Genomic DNA, 26,852 nt, shown 5'->3' with positions numbered 1-26,852 from the left:
TTCTCTTGGACTCAGCCCACTAGTTAATGACCTCCACTAGCCAGGTGCATCTGTGTATAAGCCAGCGATGGCAAACTTTTTGGAGCTTTCAATGATACGAAGAGCTCTCTGCAGCCTGCGTGCTATGCCGTGCTCCCTCACTTATCGCCAAGGTTATGTTCCAGTAACCCCCGCAATAAGTGAAAATCAGCAAAGTAGCGATGTTATATTTATGTTAGTATTTAAGATATATTTAAGGCTTTATAAACCCTTCCCACACTTGGATAAGCCTTTCCTATACTTTGAAAAACTCTTCTAATGTTCTTAACCATTTTCTAAACTCATAAATTTACATAATTTTAACAACATACATGTAATTTATGGTATTGCAAAATCCTGCAATATAGCAGAAAATCTGTGATAAACAATTTCAGTTAATATTTTTTGAAAACCCATGAAACAGTGAGTCCATGAAACGTGAACCATGAAATAGTGAGGGACTACTGTAACAGGTTCACTACCACTGCTACAGACAGACAGACAGACAGATGACAGACTTATTTTAAGGAGCCGTAGGGCTTGGCAAGTCTGACAGGATAACTGTGAAGGCTGGAAAGCCGGGAGAGTGGGTGGCAAAGCTAGTGAGGACCAGGAGGCAGATCCTCCTTCCTTCGGGAGCTCAGTGACCTCTTATGGTCCTCAGTGAACTGCACGAGGCCACCATGGGGTGGAAAGCCACTTGTTTCACCCAGAAGTCTCCTGGTTTAAAGGTCATGCTCATCTCAAACAGTCAGGCACTGCGGCCCATAGTCTGGGAAGCTAAGGCAGGAGTATTGAGGGTTGACGCCTCTTTGGGAAATGTAGAGGCTTAGCAAAACCCTGTATCAAGAGGAAACATTGTTTTAAAAATGACTAGAGGTAAAGATCAGGGCAAAGTCCCTGGGTTCAATCTCCAGGACTTCAGAGAAAAAGAATGGGGGAGGGAGGCAGGCTGGGAGGAGAGCCAGCTGGCCATCTGGATCAGTGTTTGACCAAGCATCTCCAGGCTGGGTTGGCAGAGGACTCACCACACCACACCACACCCTGCGCACATGCTGGCTCTCTGCATGAGCCTTCTGCCCTTCAGATACCATGGGTTTTGTCAGGGAGGCCAGGTCTGGTGCAGCACGGCTCTGCAGTGGCCCAGTGATGCTTTGTGCAATATGCAAGCAACTCAACTCACTTGGCAATATAGACGGCCGACCCTTCAGGATGGGCATGGAGCACCTCATGAATGAGATTTCACAGAGGAGGGAGGCATGGATGCTGCCGTGCCACAGGGCAGTACATATGGCATGGAGAAGAACTGTATGTGGAACACACAAAACTCGCCATCAGCTCACGGCCACTCTGCAGTGAATTCACCCCAGATGGATCAGTTCTAGAAAGGTTCTATGAGAAGGCCCATCACAAAACCACACAGCTGAAGAGAAGCAGCAATCGGCAGATAATGCTCCCCAGAAAGGGCTTTCTCCCAAGAACAGAGCTGACCAGAGCTAAACATACTGGTCCACACTTCTGAGCATTCTACAGCTCAGTGGTTTCCTGGTCAGCTGTGACCCTGTCTCACTCAGCTTGGCTTCCCATAGTTATCTCAGCATTCTTCACATCCCAAGGGTACTAATGGCTCCAACTCTTCTCCCACCCTTCTCTGCTAGAAAAGCTTGCCTGCTGCCAACTGCTGAACAAAGAGGCTTCCTTTCCCAGCATTCTCAGCAGCTAGGTACAGTCATGTGACCAGATACAACCAATGAGAGCGGTGAATTCTGCTAGGGAATTCTGGGAGAAATATTCACTGTAAAGTCACAAAGTAAGTCTTAGTTGGATGACAAGGAGACACACAGAACCTGGGCAACCTCTTGAAACTATTAGAAACCCTGCATCTGTGGGCTGTGGGACTTGAGGACACATTCAAAATATATCCATATTGCAACCCTTGCCCTCCACCTCTAGCACAACACGCTGACCCAGGCCACCAGACTTCCTGGGTACTGCAGGGGCCTTCTTGCTCTTCCTTCTACCCTTGGACCCTTTCCCCTCTGCACAACACTGTCACCAAAATGATCCTCCACAAACAGTTACACATGATCATGGCAGTCCTCCATCTGAACCCCCAGGGCCTGCCCCTATCCCTCTGAGAAATGACCAAGATATGCACCACCTCCTACAAGGTCCTCATGACCAAGTCCTGGGTGTTTCCCTCACCCCACCTCCCAGGACTCCACTACATGAAAGTCCCTCAGCATCACCAAGCACACCCCCTTGCCTGGTCTTAGCACTTGTACCCCCACCCATCACCATCTTCAGGGCTCTGCTCACAGGTCACCTTATCACTAGGAAAAGGTCATGCAATGACCACCATAATGACCATCACAAGGACGGAAATGTGCTCTAGCACCCAAGGGCCACACGTGGCTGTGGCTGATATACATCCGAATGTGGCAGTGCTACTGAGCAGATGCTGAACCTTTTGTTTGATGTTAATTAGTTACATCTCAATATCCACGTGCTTAGTAGCAAACCTACTGGCAGCTCAGCTCTACAAAGCAGCAACTACTTCTTGCCTGTCCCACTGAGAGCCCCACATCCCTTTCTGTAGTTGCAATAGGTGCTGATTGCTGCCTAATGCACCCTAAATGCCCATAGCCATCTTTTGGCCGGCTCTCTCCTTTCTACACGTAAAATGATCAGTGAAAAAGACTCTGGGGTGTGTTCGGATTAATAGTGATTGACAGAGTACCTGGTGCAAAGTATGTGTTCAACCAATAGCCCTAGACAGGATTAAGAAGAGAAAAAGGGGAAAGAGGAGACAGAAGTCTTGTGAGCTTATTCAATTTCTTCGTTCAAATGTCCCAGTTAAACCCTGGGAGTGCTGAACACTTGGATGCCGATACAGGCTTGCTGATGCAGCCATCTCTAGCCACCAAGCAGCCATGGGCCCAATCCCGGCTTGGAAACCTCTTGCCTGTGTCGCCGTGGGTACCCTGCGCTGTGTTCTGTTACTGCCTCTAAATTATTGCGTCTAAGGCACTGTGCCCGTACACTGGAAATAGCAATAGCACTTATGGAAATATCCTGGAGTAACCAGTATTCAAAAGTTTCTCCGTGCAGTCTCTTCTTTTGAAGGAAACTGTTCTGGGTTGGTTTTTCTTCCTTCCATCTTTTCGAGACAGGCTCTCACTATGCAATTCAGGCAGCTCGAGCTCGTTTTGCAGCCCAGGCTGGCCATGAACTCAAAGCAACACTCCTGTTTCAGCCTCCCAAGTTCTGGAAATACAGGCATCAGCCACCGTGCTTGCTTGGCTTTTTTTTTTTTTTTTTTTTTTTTTTTTTTTTTTTTTTGGTACCTGGGATCAAACTTGGGACTTTTACTTGCCAGGCAGGTGCTTATGCCACTGAGCTGTGTTCCTGGTGGAAATTTTCCAAAAGCCTCTGCCTCCTCATAATCTTTATAGACTTTAATCCAAAGTAACCAAAGGCCCCGAACATGGACTTTGTAACAATGAACACTTATGCTGTGAGGAGAGCAGCTTCCGTGGCCAGCTCGCGGGGCTCCTGCTCCTGCTTTCTTCACTTAGCTTCTTGGGGAGACGCAGCACTGGCTTTAAAATTATCATCATCGCGATGCACGTGATCTGGGGCTGCTGCGGTAATTTAATTTCAGGATAAAATAACATCATATTCCAAGAAACTGGTTAGACTTCCTTTCCCATTTTGGACTTGTCAACTTTAAGTCTTTCTGTGGGCAGGAGACCTACTGTGCCTAGAAACGGACACCACGACACGGGTTGGCACAGATTACATGCGTGACGGAAAACTGGGCTAATGTTCACGTTTAAGAGAACATTACACCCTGTAGGCCCTGTCCTAAATACAAAACAAGTAAATAAAATTTTAAAAAGAATATTACAGTAAAAGACATCTTGTCAAGACTGATGAAGCATTTTAAAATGAGGGGATTAATAGCGATGTGTCTGTCTTTATTTTTTTTAATATAAAAAAAAATTTTTTATACTTAAGCATTTCTGTATGTTTTGATCTCATCTCATACTTTGATGATAGATTTTTGAATAAAATGCATGATCCTTACCTTTCCAAAACTCCCTTTACCAATGGCCCGCAGAATCTGAAAATGGTCAAAGTTGACTGCAAAGGAAAAAACAGGAAACAAGTCAGGGAGGGCAACCCACGCGGGGCTCTTTAGGCCCCTTTACCCACGTGCCAGCCCCCGGCTCCCGGCGCCTCTGATTTGACCCACTTTACATTTGCCACAGCAGCCCCCCCACCCCGAAGAGGTCTGCAGGCCACTGTCTACGTCCACCCCTACACACGTTCAATGGCCACAAGAGATATGTCTTGGGGGCCCGGAGAGAAACCGATTGGTATATAGATTTAAAAATTCTTGCACATGCTGGTCTCTTTCCAGGAAGCCCATTCCACTGTGCCCTCCCTCCCGTCCACCTTCGCTGTCACACCCAGGACACAGTGCCCAGCGACTCTACTGCCATCTTGTAGTCCCTTCCCGTCTGTCTGCCTCCGCCTGTCTGGGCCCTGGTGCCCACGCCCCCAGCTCCCCACATTCCTGGATGGCGTCCTCCACTCCCTGCTTCTACAGCCCCACCTCCAGCCCACTTTGGTCAGCGGCGTGCAGCCCTGACACCAACCCTCACGGGCATCTGGCTATCCCCTGCCTGGAATCTTTCTCTTGTGGCTCCAGTTCTCTTCTGCAGTTCTCGGTTTCTCCTCTCCAAAGGCTTCTGTTACATGGCAGTGATGCCCAAGGTCCCCCCTGCCTCCAGGCTGTGGCTGCCCCTGCAATGTTTGTGGAGGCGCCCAAGCCACCTTGAATTCACAGTGCCAACAGCAGCCACGACGGGTGGTGGTAACATCTGCCCCAGGGTGCAGGCTTGAGTCCTAGGGCTCCACCTGATGCCCCTGCTCCCCTGACCTGGTTCTCCGCCCTTTATCAGGCCCCTCTGCTGCGCTTCCTCCATGGCTGTGTACCCAAGGCCACCCCAGTCCTACCCATCTTCTTCGGTCACCTGCACCACCACAGCAGCTGCCCACCTGCCTCTCCCAGCCTGGTCTGAGTGTGCCAGCCTCACAGCCCCGCTTGCACTCCCTCCCTCCTGCCACACCCTCTGTGCTCTAGTGACCAAATACTCCCGTCTCTCCAGCTCAGGCTCTTCCTAGCCTGGAACGAGGCTCTGTGCATCACCAAAGTGCTTCCCTGAGCGCTGCGCTCCCCGCTGGGCTCCCTCCTCTGTGCCCCAGAGGCCTCTCCAGCCTCCAGCCCTGGCCAGCCCCGTATGGTGCAGTCACAGTCCTGAGGAACAGCCAGGCTCTTGCCAGATGCGTCATTTGGAATAATTTTGCATGCATTTGCATATATGACTAGGTTCACTTTTCTGACCAGACTCCAGGCTCCCGAGGTTAAAGGCCATGTTTGTTCTTTGCTGTTGTTCTCTTACCACCTAGCAGAGTGCTTACCATACAGTATTCAGTAAATACTCATTAGCCGAAGGGATGATTGAACAAGCTAATCTCCATATTCAGAGCACTGCGCACCACTCCTGCTACATAATAAGTGCTCGGTAAATATTTTTGAATTACATTGAATTAGAGCCAGTTTCCAATAACTAGGAAAGACAAGTTATTTACAGAGATGAAGTGAATTGATTAGCTCACTCCATACTGGAGCGGGGTTGTGGGGAAGTCGGGGAATACAATTAGCTCCTTGTGTATTAAACTTACGCGATGGAGGATAATTGTGCTGAATTGTTTCCCAGTCAAGCCAAAGTCAGACTCCAGTGAGCTATTCAACACCCAGCGTGCTCAGAATACAGAGATGGCGTTAACGGTTAACCTAGCAAAAAGCCTGGTTCCTTGACCTAGACTGGTTTAAGCCCAGAACCACCTGCTGGAAGAAATTCCTTACTCTGACCTTTCATCATTCACCAAAGGTCAAGGAGAAGAAAAAGGAACCAGTGTGCTTGGACCACGGCACTGTGACCGCTGGAGTGCAAGAACTGGATGTGTCTCGTCGATAACCTCCATGGTGCACAGGACGGGTCCGCCACCCTCCAGACGGCACCATCCTAGACCCTGGAGTCCTTGTGCCACTGTAAGCTTCCACGTCCCCGTACTGCGGGTCCCCTGCCTGGAAGGTCATCCCCCACACCACGCATTCTGGGGAAACTCCTTCCGGCCTTGGATACACCAGTGAGGTGCCTGCTGCCTTGTGAAGCTGCCCCAATCCTCAGCAAAGCACCTCCTCCTTGGTAGAATAAGTAAAGGAGAACAGGCGACTGTTGCCAACAGAGTTCTGAAAAGTCTCGCCTTTTGCTAAGAATGAAGAAGAATTCATTCATCAGGTAGTCAAGTTGCCGCCTGCGACAAGAAGCCTCCGGGTGGGCGAAAGCAGACCCCACCCCTGCTGAGGTAAATCGGAGGCTTTTGCACCAGGAAGTTGGGGTTTGGAGCAACAAAAACAGCCTTGGGCCCTCTGGGTAGCCACTTGGAAAAACTGAGATCAGATTTAAGGCTCTTCTTTCACCAGACTCCAAAATTAATTCCTGGAGCAGTGTTGAGATCCTAACACACAAGCCACAGAGCTAAGCATGTAATGTGGATGTTATCTGATAAATATGACTCAGGGAGAGCACTGTCCAGGCCTGGGAGCTCATCTCTCAGCAAGTAATCTTAGAGTCCGACCTCTGCTTAGCCTCCAACCCAACATCAAACCACAGATCAAAAGAGAAGAAAATGCGTCTGCACTGAACACATCTGGCTCTTTTTCTTGTCATTGTTCCCCAATCATACACCACAGCAACCACTCACACAGCCTCTCCATGGTGTCGGATGTTGGACATCACCCATGATGGCTCGAAACATGGGCAGTGGGGTAGATTCTAGGCCAAGTGTGCATCTATTGTGCAAAGGGCTCGAACACCTTTGGATCTGAGTATCTGAGAGGGTCCTAGAAGGACACCCCAAGAGTCACTGTGCTCCACTCCACTTGCCAGTGATTAATTGCCCCCTTCACAGGTCCATCCTGGCACCTGGCACCTTCATGTTCACATCGAGAGCTGAGCAAAGGCTAAAGCGACACACAGCTCCCGGCCAGTGGCCACTGTGGCTGGCAGGGCAGCACTGAGCCCATGGCATGAGGTAGACTGTTCACGCTTTCCCTGCTCGCTGTGCCCACATACTGCTCTGTGCAGAGGAGACAGTGGTGTGTACTGCACTGTGTTGCGACGGCTCCTCTCAGCCTTATTAAAAATGGTGCTGTTTTCCAGTTGATAAATGTGTTTAATAAAGCCCTCCAGCCTCTTCCCCGCACTCTGCGCTCTTATCAGCAGAAACACTGAACTATCAGCAGTCGGGACTCACATGCCTAATCCTACAGGAAAACATCAGTCAGCAACAACCTGTGGACAGAAGCTGATGTGGGTGCTGCTGGAAATGCGGAGTCCATGATTGAAAGAAAAAAAAAAAAAGCATCAGGGTGCATTTCAGAGGGAGAATAAAAGTAATGCCATCAACTCCTAGAAAGCAAACCTGCCCAGACACAGCTCCTGGGAGCCCCCACCTGTCCTAAGCAATCACCACCGACACTGAGGGTCACAACACACGGGGGCGCTCAGCAAACTGCAGGTGGGAGTGATGCTTCCACTCACGGGAGCCTTTGGGAAGGGAGCTGGGCCGGACCACTGAGGACTCCCCAGACAGAGGGGGCCAACCTGCATGGAGGGTCCAGGAAAGAGGCAGGTAAGGGGCAGAGTCACAGGCATGGGGACATGGCGGCTCAGGGCTAGGAGGGAAGGAGCTGCCATTTCATGGAAGGGGATGGAGAGTCCCAAGGGAGGCATGTGGGGAGTGAGAGACAGATGGAGGTGTTGCAGGGCCAGCAGGAGAGAGCACAGCCCGGCAGAGGTGCCCTGGAGACAGCCAGAGCCCACACCCCCACGGGACGTGGCCAGGGCCCCAAGAAAGCCCTTGTAGGGTCAGGCTGCCTGCTGTGCTCCCTGCAGCCCTGCCCTGGTCCCACAAAGGCTGGCCTGCCCCCAGGACTGTCACCACTGCCCGCTGCTCTGTGGCCCTCCTGTGGCCCAGCTCTTCCAACTGGACCTCAGTAGTCCTGCATCTCACTCTGAACACAAATGAAGAGACCCATAAACCCCCACACATGGCTGGAGCCACACACAGGGAAGCCTCTAATTTGTTTTCTTTGCCACCCAAGAAATTATCACGAATATAGCAGCTTGAAAGATGCCTTTGCCAATCAGCTCACTGTCCTGTAGGCCAGACATCTGAGCAAGAACGGGTCTCCTTCCCGAGCAGGGATGGCAAGCCTTGCTGAGCTTCCATGAAACAAACAGCTGGCTGTGACACACGTGCCATAGTTCACTGCCATCGGCCAAGGGGACCCCAGGTCAAGACGAGGGCCCACCAGTTGGCTCAGGTTGGGCCTGGGGCAAGAACCTACTCCCTGGCTTCCTAGCGGTATGCAGAATGCAGCTCCTCATGGGCACGTTGCTGGTCACAGGTGGGGAATTCTCGGCATCTGGAGGCCCCTTGAGCACTGTGGAAAGCCGCCACCGTTCTCCTGCCGCTCCCCTCCACTTTTAGCGGGTTCAATCAGATTAGGCCTACTCGGGAATCTCCTCGGTACAGCAGAATTTAACACAGCCCCGGGAGTAGCACCAGAGGACAAAGCTTAGGAGCACCTGCAGGTTCTGCCTTCTACGGGCCATATGAACGATGAACTCATTGTTAGAATCTGCTAGAGCAGAGGTTACTGGATTGAACCTAGGGCTTTCTCACTAAGCTATACCTCTAGGCCTTTTTATACTGTAACACAGAGAGCCACCAGCTGCTATCTTCCCCCAGCGGGGCTGGAATGTGCGCGGCTTCTGCCTCAGCGACCCACAGCACACGCATTACAGGTGCACACCACCACATCCGGCTCCGAGCACTCCTGTTCCTTCACCAACACAAGCCAGAAAGTGGAGACGAGAGGCCTCATGGAAGCCTTTTACTTCTTTGGCCTCCAGTGTCCCTCGGGGTGACCAGATCTGTTTAGCTTTCCTTCCTGACCAGTGGTGAGGTCTGGCTGAATTCCAGGCCTGCGTGCAGATGGCCAATCAAGCCAGACAGCAACAGCTGAGGTCTGTTGGGCGAGCAGGCCCAGCACAGTGAGCACAGTGTCATGGTGGCTCCGCTATGGCTGAAATACCACACCCAACAACCACAACTTAGACGAGGACGGGCCTATTGGGGCTTACGATCCAGTCCACAGTCAGTCCGCTGGCTCCAAGGCAAGGCGGCCCGCAGGGGAGTGTCGGGGGGAGGGGAGCTGCTCTGGTGGGGGAGGCAGGAAGCAGAGAGTGGGAGTGGTCAAGAAGATAAACGCTTCCGGGCCCCGCCCCCAAGGACTCATCTTCCCACCAGATCCCGCCCCCTAACAGCAAGCCAGCTACAAGTCCTTATAACCCAATCACCTTCCAAGGGTCCCTGTCTGTGACCACCTGAGGTTTTAGGGGGACACTAATCAGGAACCAGAGCACACAGGGACGAGACACACGCTGGGCCCATGAGCCTGCAGGTCCTTCTAAGTACAGAGAAATCTTAGATCATGCACGTATGGAGGAATCTGGATCAGCCAAGTTTTCAGGACACAGGGAGAAGATGGCTGTGTACAAGTTACGGGGACAGATGAGGAGAAACGGGACCCTGCTAACACCTTGGTTTTGCACTTTCCGCCTTTAGAGCCCTGAAAAATAATATGTTGTATAAAAATAATAATGTTGTATAATCCATGGTTATGTTCTCTGTTAGGCAGCCCCGGCACAACATGACCCTTGCTGCTGACATTAGTGAAAAAGCAAAGATCTGTCCTCAGGACCCCGGCTTATGTAGAGACACCCCTTCCAGTAACTGCTCATCCTGCTGTGCTCTTTCTTCTTTTTATCATGGCTGGGGCTAGACAGTCCACAGTCACAACCAAAAGGAGGAAGGGGTTATTTTGGCTCAAGCTTTTAGAGAATTCAGGCCATGGTTGGCCCGGCTCCATGGTGGAAGGGTCTAGCGGAGGATGGCTGCTCATCTCATGGCAGCCAGGAGAGGAGGAGAGGGAGAGAAGGAGAGAGGGAGAGAGACAGAGGAAGAGAGAGATCAGGAGAGAGGGAGGGGAGGGGGAGAGGGAGACAGAGAGACAGAGACAGAGACAGAGACAGAGAGACAGACGGGGGGGGGAGGCAGGAACTGGGGATAAGAATGTACCCTTCCTGGTCATCTCAAAGCTGGTCCCGCCTCTTCACAGCACATTCACCTATGAACTCATTGACTATCGAAGAATCTCACCCCCCCCCATAACCCAGACACCTCCTGAAAGTCCCACCTCTGGACACAGGAACTTTGGGAAGTGGCTCAAACTCCTACTGAATATGGGTCCAAGGAAGATGCATGAGAAGTAAACAGCAGATAAATGGTTTGTGTCTAGATGCCCCCAAAGCCTCACACACTTCTAGATGGAGCTTTCTTAGAAGTAGCCAAATTTAGAGTTCATGATGACTTCACAATTCAATGTTAGGATTAAGGGTGCTGGGACGAAGAATGAGTGGTTGCTGGACCAGTGATTGGATCAGCACTGCCCTGATCCCCGCAGCATGGATACGAACAGGGGGCAGAAAGAAGCCTGTGTCTCGCTTTTTCTCTTGCTGCTTTTGCTGTTTTCTTCTGCCATGAACTGTTGCCCTCTGCCATCTGCCACGCTGCCTTAGAGCTAGCCAACCATGGACTGAAACCTCTATGAAGTGTCAGCTAAACAAAACTTTCTTCCTTTAATTTTGGGTGCTGGGTGCTTTGTCTCAAAGATAAGTAACTAAGCCACTGTGGCCCCAAGGTTGGAGTGCAAATGTGCAACCTGGAGCCAGGGCAGGAGCAGAGCCAGAGAACATGGCAGAAGCCGACAGGAAGCAAACCAGCAGGAGGACCGGGTGCAGCTGGCATGAAAAGGAAGTGTGGCCCATGACCTCCCGCCCTGCTCATGGAGGCTGCACAGAACCTAGGAGAAGGACAATGTGCGGCGAGGATGCTAAGTTTGGGTTGGGCCTCATGGGGTTTGAGCTGCTGAGGGCCTTGAGGAAGCAGAAAAAGGAGCTGGGATTTGGGCTTTGGCACAGGGGAAGAGAGGAGCTGGTCTAGGCAGAGCATGGTGCATCTGGGCTGAGGATGGAATCTGGGCTAAACCAAGAGCTAACAGCAGCAGAGAAGAGGCTCAGGAGGACGAGGAGGAGGAGGGGTTCACACAGAGGAGAGGACAGCCAGGAGAAGGTCCTGAACCCCGGCACAGGAGAATAATAAGGGAGCGGTCCGCCACACAGGTGTGGACAGCACAGCGCCCTGATAGAGCCAGGTCTTACACAGAGTAGGACTCCTAGGGATGGTGGGTGGGTGGGTGGATGGGTGGATGGATGGGTGAGTGGGTGGGTGGGTGGATGAATGAGTGGGTAGGTGGATGGATGGATAGATGGACGGGGGCTGGTTGACTGGCTGAGTGGGTGATGAACAGATGAATGGATGGGTGGATGGTGGATGAGTGCATGGGTTGATGGATGATAGATAAGTGGGTGGATGACGGGTGAATGGATGGATGGACAACAGATCTCTACACTGACTGAGATCCTCCAGAACAGGTCTGGGCTGCTTCTTCTTGGAGCTCCTGGTCCTCCATTGTCACTGGCTGCCAACTGGTGTCTAGGACAAGTATCTTTGGCAGGGTGACCATCTTTCTCTGCCTGTCACTGGAGGCAGAAGTATCTAGTCCTGGCAGGGAGACCTGAGGCAGGCCCAACTCCAGCCCCAGTCCCTCCACCCACCATGACTTCGGACCGCATTGCCATCCCTGAAGCACAGGAACCGTAAGAGTGCTTACTGTGGCAGTAGGGTGGAGGGCCAACTTGATTGGCTTTGGGGTCCAGCTGGGCAAATGGCAGCACACAGCTGTGGGTGCCTCAGAATGGCTCATGGAAGTGTGCCTCTGGGCGTTGTGTCTGGCCCCTGGCCCCCAGTTCCTGGTGCTGTTCCCCTGCCCTGTCCCCAGTCACCACGCAGCAAACACCTGCTGTGCCACAATGTCTTACAGCCATGGACTGCGCCCTTTGAAACCAAGTCTCTTTCTTTAAATTGTGTCTCTGTGACAAGAACACTGCACTCACAAAGAACCAATGCACTTACCTTTAGAAGGCATTGAGGCGATCACAAGAGCCACACGACAGAGCCGCGGTAGGGTCAAATTCCTCAACACATTTAGAGACAGGAGGGATGCAGTGGTGCAGACCTGCAAGCCCAGCACTCTGTGAGGCTGAGGCAAAGTATCACAAGTGCAATTCCAGCCTGACAATACAGCCATTTAGTGAGACTAGCTCAAATTTTAAAAAATGAGAAAGGTCAAGAGACAGAAATCAACGTAAAGACACTTTCAACCCCTGATCAATCCCCAGTACCAAGGAAAGAAACGTACGTAGAGCAGATTCTGGTGGCTGGTAGACTGTCAATCGCTACGATTGGTCATTTTGTTGTTTGCTCACTGGCAGGAAATCACAAAAGTCCTCACCACCTCACATGTTGTCTCCACATGTTACATTCATTCATTCAACAGGTGACTCTCTGCAACTGAGCCCTGGGTATCTATTTGGTGAGATTACACAGTGTTTGGATACTGAAATACATGCATACTGAAGAGAGGAAATTATTAACACTATACGGAAGCAATGGACTCGACGCAAGTGCAGCACTGAGGACCTCTGTGAAATTATCTTCACAACACAAAAACACCACTTGCAACTTGGCTTGCTCACATCTGACGCTCAGCCCCCATCCCTAAGCTCAGTGCCTCCTTTCAGAGCTGAAAATGCTCTTATTTAACTCATTTCAGAAGCAGAGTCTTTTGCAACAGGATGTTATAGTCATAACACAAATCTTGAGCATATGCTTGGGCTTTGTCAGATTCTTGGAAGGAGAAAAAACCTTGGAAACAGAAGTCTGAGAAAGGTGACAATATCAGAAAAAAGAAATGAACATTCCTAGAATCCCCACACTCCCTGCTGTTCAGCAGCACTCTGGAGCACTCATTTTCATGAAATTATTTTTTAAAACTATCTCCCTTTTTCTCTATGTGGAGATGGCAAATGGTTTGGCCTGACAGTGAAATGCTCCAGCACCCAGTGGGGAGGCGCCACTCTTCTCCTGTTCGGGTGCACACAGGTCTGTGGAAATGCCGCTGAGGTGCCAGCCTAGCTACGCTTGGATCCACCCACCGCGAAGCCCTGCAGCCCCCACGTCAGCAAGGAGGACCACCAGGTGCTGGGAAATCTTCGCACTCACTTATGGGATTATAGACATACTGGCGGCAGCATGATCAAATAATAGATGAGTATTAATTCTTCAAAATGTATTACAGTAAAAACTGCATTGGCATTAATCTCACTCAAAATACTATGCCTTGCCCAAAACAAGACTGCCCCATCACTCCTGCCACTCTCGGAAGCAGTTTTGGCAGCACTTTCCTGGGTGTCTTAGTCTACACTGTTACGTCTGGATAGATTCAAACTATTGGTCTTTCCTGGTCATTTTGATCTTGGGGATCAGCCGGGAGTCACATGGTGCCAGATCCATGAACAGAGTGGAGGCAGCTGCCAGGCAGCATCATGTTTTTATGAGCTGCCTTTCCGCTGCAGGGCACTTTGCAGCAGGATTCACAGTATGTTTTTTAATTACATTTTATCCCATTGTCAGGACACTCACAAAAGAGGACTCTCGGAACTGCTTCAGAAAGCAGCAAGAATGATGGGCTAAGTGTGTGTGTGTGTGTGTGTGTGTGTGTGTGTGTCTGTGTGTGTGAGTGAAGTTAGGGGAAGTATTCTGAATGAGGATAAACAATGATGTGTCTTGGGCTGGTGAGATAGCTCAGTAGAATAAGCGCTTGCCTGGCAAACGCGGAGTCCTGAGTTCAATCCAGGTACCGCAAAAAAAAAAAAAAAAAAAAAAAAAACGACAACAAAAAAACAGTGATATGTCTTTTGCTGCAGATATGTTTAATTTAAGCATTTACTGTATATTCTGATCACATTCCCTGTGAGGTCCCTGGCTGCCCCTTGGGTGCGGGAGCCCTGCCCTGCCTCCCAGTGGCTATGAACTCAGCAGCTTTGCTCTAACACAAACTTCCATTGTGATGGTCCCACATGGGAGCCAGAAACCAGGGAGTGACTCTGACACAGTGAACCAAAGCAATCCTCCCCCTCGTTTAAGTAGTGGGGATCAGGCATCCTGTCCCAGCAATAGGAAGGCCGACTGATACAACAGCAAGTAAAAGATTCAGTCAGTAATCAAAAACCTCCAACAGGACAAGATGGCTTGACTGGTGAACTCTATCAAACCATTAGAGCCTGAATACCCATCTTTCTCAAACTCTTCAAAAATGGAATACTTTGAAGTTTGTTTTAAGAGGCTTGCATTATCCTGACACCAAATACAGACAAGAATACTACAAGGAAAGAAAAATATCTCTCAACACCCTTCAGGAATATAGACATAAAAACCCTCAGCAAGCTAGCAGCGAGACCAATTTAGTAGTACATTAAAAGCATCACGCACCACAATTGAGTAGAATTGACCCCTGGGATTTGAGGATGTTCAATATATGCAAATCAGTACATGTCATGTGCCACATAATCAGATGAAAGGTAAAGTCATGTGATCCTCTCAACAGATACTCATTATATTTAAGTTCTGGTTGCTGATGGGCTTTTGAGAAGCAAATGTATCTTGGTCACTCCGACTTCATCAATGGATTAATCTATTGATGGATCAAAATTCAACATCATTGTTGGGCAGTAAGGGGTGACAGGAGATGGGGCCTTGTTGAAGGGAGTGCATCATGGGGCCGTGACCTGGAGGACAGTGTCTGACAGCTGATCTCCTCCTCCCTGGCTCTTCCCCTTTCTGCTTTCGGGCTGGCGTGAGGTGAGCAGCGCTCTTCCCTTGCCCTTCATCATGATGCGTCTGCTTGTCACAGGCCTGGAAGCAGTGGAGCTACAATCTGCAGGCTGCATCTTCAAAAACTGTGAACCAAAATAAATTCTTCCTTTTGAGGTTAATTTTGGTCACAGTAATGAAACTTCACTATAAAAGTTCTCAGAAAAATGGACCTCAATATAATAGATGAGGAGATCAGGACAAATATCACACTCAACAGTGAAAGGCTAAAACCTTTTGCTGTAAGACGAAGAATAAGACCAGGGAGCTATTCTGATATGGCCATTCAGTATAGTACTTGAGGTCCTAGCTAGAGCAATTAGCCAAGAGAAACCCATAAAAATCATTAAATTTTAAAAGAAGTTAAATTATCTCTGTCTGCAAATGGCCTCATATGTAGATTCTTAAACCCCCAAAATACCACCAAAGAAGTTTAAAATACCAAATGAATTCATAAAATAAAATCTCACACAAAATTTGATTTCTATACACTAAAAATGAACTATCTGAAAAAGAAATTAAGAGAACAATCCCATTTACAATAGCATTTTAAAGAATAAAATATTTAGGAGTACATTTAACTGAGGATCTGAGATATTTGTGCATTGAAAATTCTATGACATTTCTAAAGAAAATCAAAGAAACAAATAGATGGAAATATATTTTCATGGATCAAATGAGTCCATATTGTTAAAAATCTATAGAATCAATGTAATCACTATCAAAATTCCTGTGGCATTTTCATAGACATACAACATCAATCCTAAAATTCACACAGAAAGTGACAAAAATACTTTGATGCATCCTAGCAACCTGGAGTAAAATGAACCAAACTGGAGAATCACACCTCCTCCTCTGAAGTTCCATTACAGAGTTATAGTCATCAACACAGCATGAGGGTGGCACACGAACAGACCAATGGAACAGAATAGAGTCCAAAATTAAATCCACATGATTAGAGTCAAGTAATTTTTGATGAAAGTGGAAAGATCATGCAAAGAAAAAGATAGTGGAGTGTTAAAAGAACTGGATGTCCACATGCAAAAATAAAGCAGAACCTTGTCTTCCACTGTGATAGCTAACTGATTATGTCAAGTTGAGTAAGAAATGCCCAATTAAGTCAGACCAGCAGAGTTCTGGGTGTGGCTGAAGTGATCTACTGGAGACAGAAGACATGCCCTGGGTGCAAGTGGCCCCAAGCAGGAGGCTTGCAGGTAAAGTGGAATATATACAGCTGCTTCTTTAGCTTCATCTTGGACATTGTCTCCTGGTTTCAGCCCAGTCCGTTCAGCCTGCTGATCCAGAATCCCATGGGACACTACAGTGAGCTCCAGGCCTTCGCTCTCTCACTGCATCCTTTGGATATCCAGCACATAGACTGTACTTTTGCACTCTCCCATTTCTGACTCTGTGGGTGGCCATTGCATGCCTACTTTGTAAATCCTTATATATTTATATAAGTTGCATTAAATCTGTTTCTGTAGTGAACACTGACTGATATATACACCATACAAGAAATTAACTTGAAATAGAGACTTAAATATAAGTTCCAAAGCTATAGAACTCCTTGAAGAAACACAGAGGGAAAAATATCCTTAGCAATGATCTGGACCGTTCTTATGGCTTGTGTTTTGATGTTCCCTCAGAGCCTCGTGTAGCTACAGATGGGGCTTTTCAGGAGGTGGCTGTATCAAGAGTGCGTGGCGCTAGGATGAAGGCTGTGCGGTTACTAAATGAGTCTGCTGATTGATTTGGTGTAGTTCTGGGTGTAGTCGATGGCATAGCCCCTCAGTGCGCTATTTGTCCTTAGCATAGGACAGAGTATAAGGGGCAGAAAGAGGGCTGCTGTAGTCACTTGTTGCTTGCTGCTTTCTCCTTTTGCTGCTTCCTGTCCTACAACACGAACTGCTTTTTCTCCCCCATGACTCCCCTCTCTCAGGCTGCTCTGCCCTAAGGCCAACCAATTATGAACTGAAACCTCTACAAGTTGTGAACCAAATACCCCATTTCTCCTTTAACTTTAGGTATCTGGTATTTTGTCTTAGCAATGAGAAATGTAAGACAGAATTTGGTACCAAGAGTGGGGTCATTGCTGTGACTGCAGCTGATAATGTGACTCAGAAGCCTTTGGAACTGGCTTATGAGAAGAGTTTGGAAGAGTTTGGAAATGCCAGCTGAAGAGTGAGCCCTGGAATGCCTTAAGATATATTTGATAGGGATTCTTCTCAAAAATCAGAAGACAGAATGTTGTAAGAATTGCTGGAGGTAAAGATTAGACTCAGGAGGCTTCTGCTGGGAAAAAGGACTGCATTGACTGTTGGATTTCAGACGATGTATACTATGCCTTGGCAGAATTTTGTCTGCATTTTTCTAGTATATAGACAATTTTCCTGATACTAGGATTACAGGCAGAAGATTAATTTTGCTGAAAAAACTTCAGGGCAGTCTAATGTTGAGATGGTAGCATGGCTACACTTGGGGGATTTTAGCCAGACCTATGTCAAAAATTAAGAGCAAAGTGCTCAGCAAAATGATTTGAAACATTTTAAATTTGGTCAGAAACAATGTTTCACTAAGGCTGTGGAACACAAAGATAGAGCTGAGGAGAACATGGTTGGTGAGAGGGACTAGAACAATGGAAGGCCTGAGGACAGCTCAGGAAACAGCAGAAATCCACCCTTCATAGCTTCAAGGCTGCAAAGGTGAAATAATTTGCTTTAAGGAGAAAGCCCCAGAACACTGTGTTCCAGAATAGCAGCAGCCCAGAGAATTTGTTCCTTGGCATTTGGTTCCCAGGCACTTGTTGCCTACAGCCAAGAGAAAGAGGAGCCTGGCTATTGCTCCAGCTGGTGGCAGATGGTGGCATCATCCATGTGCTGCTGAATTCAGGTGTATGCAGCATACAAGAGTTGTGGTGTCAGAAAAGCTTCCACCCAGACTTCAGAAGAAGACCTGGGAGGCCGTCAATGTGTCCCTGAGCAGGCAGTGCATTAAGCTGTGAGTGTGAAGTGAAAGGTACAATGCAAACCCCAGAAGACTTGGGAATCCATGAACGTGGACTAAGGAAAACTGCAAGGTATGGACAAAGCCAACCCAAGAAAGAAGCCATAAAAGCTGCAACCACCCATAGTGCCATACGGATGGAGCCACCCAAGACTTTTGAAGTTTGCATCTTGAAACAGATTTCCTCAGACACTGGACATGGAACTATAGGACTTAATGTTTGCCCCACTGGATTTTGGAATAGCTTTGGCCCCTCTTCTTTCTATCCTCCTATATGTGTGTTTTTAAATGGTGATGTTTATTTTGTGACATTGTATGTTGGAAATATATAACTTTCTTTTCATTTGTACAGGGGCTCACAGCTAAGAGTTTGCCTTAAATCTCAGAGAATACATTGGATTTGGACTTTTCAACAATGATGATACTGTTAAGATTTTGACAACTCTTGGAGATGGGCTAAATGCCTTTTGCATAAAGTCATGTGCATGAGTCTTTAAGGGCCCTTGGGTTGAATATTATGGCTTGTGTCTAGTTGTTACCCCAAAGCCTCATGTAGTCATATGTGGGGCTTTTGGGAGATGGCTGGATCTGGAGTGTATGATGGTGGGACTAAAAGTATGTGATTACTAAGTTAGTCCACTGATTGGTTTGGCATAGTTTTAGTGGTGGACAATGGGAAAATCCTCCCTATGTGAGTTGCCACGCACCCTAAAGGCAGGTAGTGTGGGAAGAATGCAAGTGACAGAAAGAGGGCTCCAGTAGTCACTTGCTGCTGTCTGTTTTTGCTGCTTTCTGCCTTCTACACTGTGAACTGTTTCTTTCTCCTCTGTGATGTCCCTCTGCCATACCTTAAAGCCAGCCAATTATGGAGAGAAACCTCTATAAATTGTGAGCCAAATTAAGCTTTCTTCCTTTAGCTTTAAATGTTAGTATTTTGTCTCAGCAATGAGAAAAGTAACTAAGACAACGATGACTGTTCAGCTGCAGCACCAAAAGCACAGGTAACAAAAGCAAAAGTATGTGGACAGGATTCCACCAGGCTGGAAATCTCGGCACAACAATGGATGCACTCAGTAGAGCGAAAGGACAACCCATGGATTGTGGCAAAGTTATTTATAAGCCATACATCTGATAGGGGGTTAATATCCAAAATATACAAAAAGTTCAAACAACTAGCAAAACCACCCAGATAACTCAATTGAAATAAGCACAAAAGACTTGAATAAAAATGCTTCAAAAGAAGGCATGAAAGTGCCCAAGATTGCTACTCATCAAAGACATAAATGAAGGCCACAAGGAGGCATCGCCTCTCACTGTCTGGATGGCTGCTCTCAAAATGAGGGAAGACGAGTACTGGCGAAAACGTGCAGAAAAACGCATACTTGCCCACTGTCAGTGGGAATGGAAGTCAGCCTATCAATAGGGAACTCAGTGTGAGGCACCTTGAAAAGGTAAAACTAGCCCTCCAGCAATTCCATGTCTGTGTTCCTGCAGAAATGACGTCAGGACAGTGAGGAAACACCCGTCCACATGTGCTGGTTTCAGCCTCACCCACAGTGATCAAGCTACAGAAGCAAGCTAAGGCCCACCAAGAGATGAACTGGTGAAGGACATATAATCGTGTCATTTGCAGCAACATGAATGGAACATGGGAACTTGACATCATCCAAATAAGGCACGGAATGATAGATAACTACTGCACGATCTCATTTATCTGTGGAGAATCCAATAAAAGCGGACCCCATAGAAGCACTGGGTAGGATGGTAGTTTGCAGGGGCTGGTGGGGTGTGGTGATCAGACGGGGAGATGCTGGTCAAAGAGCAGAAATTTGCAGTGAAATGGATGGAGCAAGGACAAGAGCACTTTTGCATGTCATAGTGACCATGCTCAAGAACAAAGTATGTTGGATACTTCGAGTGTGGTGGCACACGCGTGTAATCTCAGCGCTGGGGAGGCTGTGACAGGAGGATCACTGAGTCTGAGCTGTGTAGTGAGACCCTATACGAAATAAATAATTTTTTTTTAAAAAAAAAGAGAATTGCTAAGAGGTAGGTATTCAATCTTCTCACTACAAAATAAGTTCATGAATTGATAGACATACACATGATCTGAGTTGGCCTTTTGTGTATCAAAAATATACCCAATTTTTGTCAGTTTAAATAATGGAATATACAACATGAATGGAGCAATGATTTGTTTAAAATTTCAAGATGGCAACAGAGCATTAACCTAAGCACAAGTCCCTTCTCAGTAAGCAACCCGCAAAACTGCCCAGGTAACATACCCAGGAAGCTGCTCGGGCTTGTAGGCGTTGCAGCACACTGTGTGTGCATGCGGGGGGAGTGTGCACACGTACGTGTGTGTGTGTGTGTGTGTGTGTGTGTGAGAGAGAGAGAGAGAGAGAGAGAGAGATCTGAGATAGAGTGCAGAGCAGCTGCTGGTGTGCAGTGTTGAACGGTCAATGAACATCTGAAGCAGGAACCACAGCGCTGCGCCTGGGCCCGTCGCCCTCTTCCATCGTAAGTGCAGCCCTCCCGCTCAGCAAGCACTGGGGAGCCAGGGGAGAGGACTCGGCTCAGCACAAATCCTGCATGCAACCAGGAATTTATATTCTCACAGGAACTCAGTGAGGGTTTTATGGCCAATTTTCCAGTCGGGAGGGCAGAAGCTTGGGAAGGTGGAGACCATCATTTTCCTGGAGGTAACAACTTCTCGCACTCACATGGTTCTTCATAGTTCAGCAAGCAGCTTCGTCACCTTGGATCTTCATGGAAGCCCTGGGAGGGGAGCGGAACAGAAATGCTTTTCTTTAGCTTCACGGGGAATCCAGTGAGTTGGCCATGTTCTCGTGGCCAGCAAAGCCACAGTGGATGTCAGCTTTGCCAAGGATGACGTGTCGCAGCTGTCACTGCAGAGCATCCTTTGGGATGGGATTTGTCCTCTGGTATCTCTGCACAGATCTGTGAAATGTGTTACTCTCCAGCTTGCTGTTTTCCTTTTGGTCACGGGAATGCTCCCAACTGTGTGAAGAATTTAAAGGCCCACGATACAGGTCTCGCCCAGCATGACTTCTGCCCTTGCTTTTCTTTCTTGTCTCAATTCAGATGCTCATTTATGCCAATCTGTTATTCTTCAAGTGCCAGTGGGGCCATGTGAAGCCTTTCTGGGTGTAAGAAATAGGTCAGAGAGCACACAGATCTCCTCCGGGAACACTGACCCTTCTCAGGGCATGAGGCTTCGTGACAGCAGAGGTACAGAAGCTGGGACTGGGTTTGGTCTACTCCACTGGGTGTCAGTCATCACGAGAGGCCCTCAGGGGACCTGGGGGATGCAAAGAAGGCTCTTTCCTGTCTAGAACATCACGATCATGGCTGGACAATAAACAAGCATGGCAAACCAGTAATGCAGGAGGCCTGAGCTGTGGCACCCGCGGACAGAGCACTGTCTAAGCCTCAAGGCCTCCAACCAGATGAAATGATCACTTCACTATCACCTTTGCAGGGGGCCCAGGAAGGCCAGGGCAACTCCCCCAGGCAGAGCTCATGCCTGCATCCTGTGGTCGCTCAGGGTCCTTTGGCCAGGCACTCCCGGCCAGGCAGGGTTTGCTGTGTGGGATCAGGGGTGCCAAGCGATGATGGGCAAATGGCAGACTGCACCCTGATGAGCAGCAGCATGCCTCTGTCCCGGAGCGACCAGCTGGGGCGGTTCCGATTAGCATACCCACCTCGTCCCAGGGACCAATAGCATGCTCTGGAGATGACATTATCGTGGAATCCTGGTTTTTTGGTTTTGTTTTTTTTTTTTTTTTTTTTTTTTGCAGTACTAGGGATTGAACTCAGGACCCTGCGCTTGCCAGGCAAGTACTTATTCTACTGAGCTATCTTCCCAGGCCCTTCTCTCCTTTTATTGGGAGATGGAAAGGAGTTGTGTGAAAAGATTTGGACAAAAGTAAGCTCAATGTCTCTAGTCAAGACTCCATCAAAAAGGAAATCTGGCATTTAATAAAAGCCCTCCAGTGGGAGGTGGCAGCAAGATCTTTTATTGATTCCCCAGGCACACGCTAACGGAGGTTTTTTCTTTGTCACTGTCGGCGCTGTGCGCTGGAGACACCAGAGGTCACACAGCAGACGCTGTTCTGGTCTTAAGGGACTAACACCTAGCAGGAAGCCTGGCGCTACCCAGAAGGGCATGCGAAACTCAGAGGAGGGGAGCCTAGCACTGTGAGAACAGCGGCCAGGAAAGAGCACACGGGGCCAGGAGGCTGCTTTGCAGACATGGACCTCAAACCAAGACAGAAGGGTGCACAGGAACTGGGTGACACCCACAGGAAAAAGTGGAGAGTGGTAGAGGGCCTGGGGGATGGCTCCAAGGAGCATGATGGGAAATGCAGCCACTGAGATGGAGTACAGGTCCAGGGTTCAAGCTCTGGAGAGAAAGGGGTGCAGGAGAGGTACCTGGGTGGGTAAGTGGGTGCTGGAGGCTTTAGCAAATAGGGTGCCCCTGAACCTAATGGCACAGGGAACCTGGCAGTGTTCTGAGTGTCTCACATGTGTGCATTTGTATATTAAAGGGGCAGGGTAATAAATTTGGTTTTGCCATTGAACAAATTAGCTCATCAATCAGTATGGCTGTGCTATGCTGTGTAACAAACCAACCTCAACTCTCAACGGTGTTCCCAAGACTTGTTCATTTTTTACTAAGAGCCTGCATCTACATGTATCAGCCATGTGCCCTTCTTGCTGTACCCATGTGGTAACTTAGTGTATTAAAATTGCCACAGTAAACTGCCACTTATAAATGGCTGCCTTAGAAGCCACAGGCATTTATGACACGAGATCTGGAAGCCAGGAAGTTCAAGATCAGGCAGCAGCAGGTCTGCTGGCTGGTGAATACCCTCTTCCTGTTTCATCTTCTCCTTCCTCACATGGAAGAAGAGCAGAGAGATCTCCTGGGGCTACTGTATAAAGGCACTAATCCTACTCCTAGAGGCCCTACCCCATGACCTAACCACCTCCCTAAGGGCCCATCATCTCCTAACACCATCACATTGAAGGTTTTACCACAGAACTAGAGAAGGGGACATAAGCATCAAGTCCACAGCCATCAGGGACCCAGGATGACAGGCTTCATCTTCTCTACTGTGTTTCTTTCATGGTTTTATTGGTCTCTCCCCTTAAGCCATGGCCCATTTGTGTGTCTTGTTCCTACCCTAATCCCAAGGATCTGGTTAGTCCAAGCACACAATAATATGCATGGAATAAATAGATCATTTTGATTTTGATCAGTCAGACTCACTTGTCAAGTCCTGGAGCAAGCCCCTTTACCCGTCCCACTCCTGGACAGTCTTCTCCAACTCTGTGAACCTAGCCCTACCTCCCTTTGCAAATCTTGGCTCAGATCTGCCCCTATAGTACAGCTTTCTCAGATCACCTTGGTGATGTCCACTGGATGTGTCAGCTTGACTGGAACACAGGGTGCCCAGATATTGGGTCAGATGTTACCCTGGACGTGTCTGTCAAATTGTTTTGGGAGAGATTACCACTGAAACCTCCAATCACTTGAATACCTGAAGGAACAAAGCTGCTGTGCGTCCCCTAGGACAAGACGCCTGCTCCCACCTCACTGCCTCGAGCTTCCAGAAGGGTCATCTCTCTGTGGGTCCAGAGCCTGTAGGCTACCCTGCTTCTCCACTCCGCCTGGTGACTGCTGCTCTGGAAACTTTTTGGCCCTTTTGGCCCAACAACTGCCTGTGCCCACTTATAGTAAGTCTCTTTTCCTGGTTCTGTTTCTCTGGAGAATTCTGGCTCGCAGCAGGCACTGTGGGTCCTGCCCATTTCCTTCTATCCCTGTCACTTCAGTCCACAGCCATTTCATCTGTCTCTCGCTGCAGAAGGACCTCCTCTGGGGGTGGGAACTGCTCTGCCCTGCAGGGGGCAAATGCCCAGCGACTGCTGAGTGTAGGGATCAACGTCCCAGGTCCCGTACACAAAGGCTGCGGTGATTCACAGTGCGTTCCACCCCATTGCCAAGGCCTACAGGTGCGCTCATGGTGACATGGTTGATGACACGCCCACCAGTGGGTGCCTTCCCGCCTCTCTCTCCCCTTCCACCTCACCCACGTTTCCTGCGACCTTGTCATGAAGAAACCACTAGCAGGCGGCTTTTTGTCTCCTGACCTGCTTGTAGAAAAGCTCAACCCAGACGTACCCATCAAGGAGGTCCACCTGCATCAGCCCTACCACGGCACCCTGTGCATTTCCTAACTAGCAAATGTTCTGTGCTCCAATTGTTTCCACGTTTCTTCATTAGCTCAGTACGCCTGTGACAAGGGTACTTGTCTCTCTCCCTGTGTCCCTCCGCCTTGTATGAGGCACTGTTCACAAAGCATCTGTCGGAGGAATGAATGGCTGAGAAGCTCACCCCGATGCTGGCCTGCCCTCCCTAATGCCAGCCTCCTTATTAGGCATGAAGTCTTGTGGGTGGCATCTGGAAGCTGCTTCTGGCTTTTACATCCTGAGATTCCAAAATGTCAGGCCTAGTGGGATAATAAAGATCACGCGTGGTATACTGCCAGACAAGGCTCTGAATAAGAACAAGGTTTTGGTCCACATTAATTGGACAAGGAGGCTGGGGAGAACACGGCAATTAGGAGGGAAGGGGACAGAGTGGGCCGAGTCCTCTGTGGCAGTGGCATCTGATGGCTAATCATGGCAAGGAGCATAGTGCGAGCCCGGCCTGGCTTCATCCGCTGTAGATCGCCACTCAAGGTCTCCGTTCTTCAGGACTAATGAGTGCCCCAGACTGAAACACAGCTACGCTTTCCTAATTATCAGTTTCGTTGCACTCTGCTGCCCTCCTGACTTCCACTTGCAATTCGAGGAGGCAGACGCTCAGCCTGCTTCGTGGCCTCAGCACAACCGTGGCACCAGAGGCGTTTGTGCCTCCAGGAGATCCTGCAAAGTGGCACCGTGCCACGTGAGCCCAAGGCAGCTTCTCGGAAAGTCACTTGAACATCTGACCTACAGAAATATAAATAAATTAAAAATCCCCATAGTTCCATGTGTATCAGGAAATTGAGTCTACAACTAAGCACGTTGTCACAAAGAAATGTTTAGCCCTGATGACCATAACGGTGAACCCTCTCTCTGGAGGATGAAAGAACACCTGAACTGTGTAAACTCACCAACAGGTTTTACAAGATCCACATAACTCTGACACAAAAACATGAATTGCCTACCACCGAGCTCACTGCAGAGCACACGCTTGAATACTGCGGTGCAGCAGAAAGCGAGCGTAAGACATCAAGACTTGTCCTCGCCTCAAGCTGGAAACAGCCCGAAGACCATCAATAGCAGGATGACAGTGCAGAGTCCTGACCTGCTGAAACGCAGTCCTGACAGGCGACAGCACAGGGGGCTTTCAGCAGCACTGCGTCGAATGAAAACGTCACACACCAAAGAAGACATCGCACAGAGTTGCCTTTGCATGAAATTCCAAACCAGGAATGAGCTACGATGCCACTGAAGTCTGGGGAGTGAGGTCACCTGCAGGAGCGGACGAGTGGGAAGAACTGTTGTGAGGATCTGCAGGTGTAGCTGGGGGGATTACCACTGTGAGCATGGTCCCACAGGCACGGCCGCCTAGTGAGGACCATCCTGAGCTGCAGTGGGGATTTGTACGACTGTCTACATGTTTGTTACGCTTAAATGGTATTTATGAAATGTGGTTGCAATTTATTAAAATACATGGGATTTACAAACACATGAGTTCACAATGAACTTCAAAAGGAGGAGAATCAAGGTATCACAGTGGTAGAACCCTTGCTTAGCTTGTGTGAGAATATGGTTCAGTCCCCAGTACACACACATAAAAAGAAGAAATGGGGGACTACATCCCTGGATGACAGCAGAATTTTCAAAGAGCCCAACTTCTCTGAAGTTTATAGAATAAAGGGGACAATTAAGCCTTCTCTCTGCCATTCTGAAATGCATTTTATTTTGGGGTAACTACATAACAGGGCATCACATAGAGTTCTTTCATTTGCTAAATACAAAATATACAGAATTGAATGTTACCCTTTTGCAATTCTTTAGCTTAGCTCTGACTCTGGGAGATCACTGCTGGGTAGTGAAGTCACCAGGTGGAGACTGGAGGAGGGATAACCGAGGGAAGGGATCAGACTGTCAGTACCTAAACCACCAACCAATCTGAACGTTACTAAAAATGACACAGTCCAACAATAGATTCACTAGCCCCACAAGTGAAGTTTATGCTGGAAATTACCCAATTTAGATCTAATTCATACTTGATACATAACTGAGAAACCACAGGGTGTACATGGGCCAGGGAAACAAATTAAATGACTTCACAGGGAAGTAATGATAAAATTTAATACATGAAATACTTCTTAGGAAAATACATCCAATTCAAGAAAATGTCATGAAAAAGTAATGTTTAAAGAGTTTTGTAGCCTCTGGATCCTGAATAGACCCAGAGCGTAGGCCCGGTGAGTGAGTGAGATGACCAGGGCCGTGGGATCCTGAACAGATCCAGAGCCCAGGCCCGGCAAGTGAGTGAGATGACCTGGGGCCGCAGGATCCTGAACAGACCCAGAGCGCAGGCCCGGCAGTGAGTGAGACGATCTGGGGCCCGGCGGGATCCTGAACAGACCTGGAGCACAGGCCTGGCCAGTGAGTGAGATGACCGGGGCCTCGGATCCTCATTCCACCCAGAGCGCAGGCCTGGCGAGTGAGTGAGACGACCCGGGGCCCGGGGATCCTCATTTGACCCA

The 26,852-nt window shown here is 48.7% G+C and overlaps 1 protein-coding gene across 1 annotated transcript in view; it reads right to left on the bottom strand.

Annotated features, from left to right (window-relative positions):
* Stk32b (serine/threonine kinase 32B) overlaps positions 1-26,852 on the bottom strand; it is a 331,961-nt gene that overhangs the window by 246,144 nt on the left and 58,965 nt on the right. The window contains exon 2 of the mRNA XM_004624576.2: positions 4,109-4,164. Coding sequence (XP_004624633.1) covers positions 4,109-4,164 — 56 coding nt within the window. The remainder of the gene's footprint in view (positions 1-4,108; positions 4,165-26,852) is intronic.

The sequence above is a fragment of the Octodon degus genome, unplaced genomic scaffold (assembly GCF_000260255.1).
Source record: "Octodon degus isolate 3935 unplaced genomic scaffold, OctDeg1.0 scaffold00006, whole genome shotgun sequence".
Taxonomy (NCBI): Eukaryota; Metazoa; Chordata; class Mammalia; order Rodentia; family Octodontidae; genus Octodon; species Octodon degus.
Note: the sequence above shows the minus strand (reverse complement) of the source record. Positions and strands in the feature narration are given on the sequence as shown.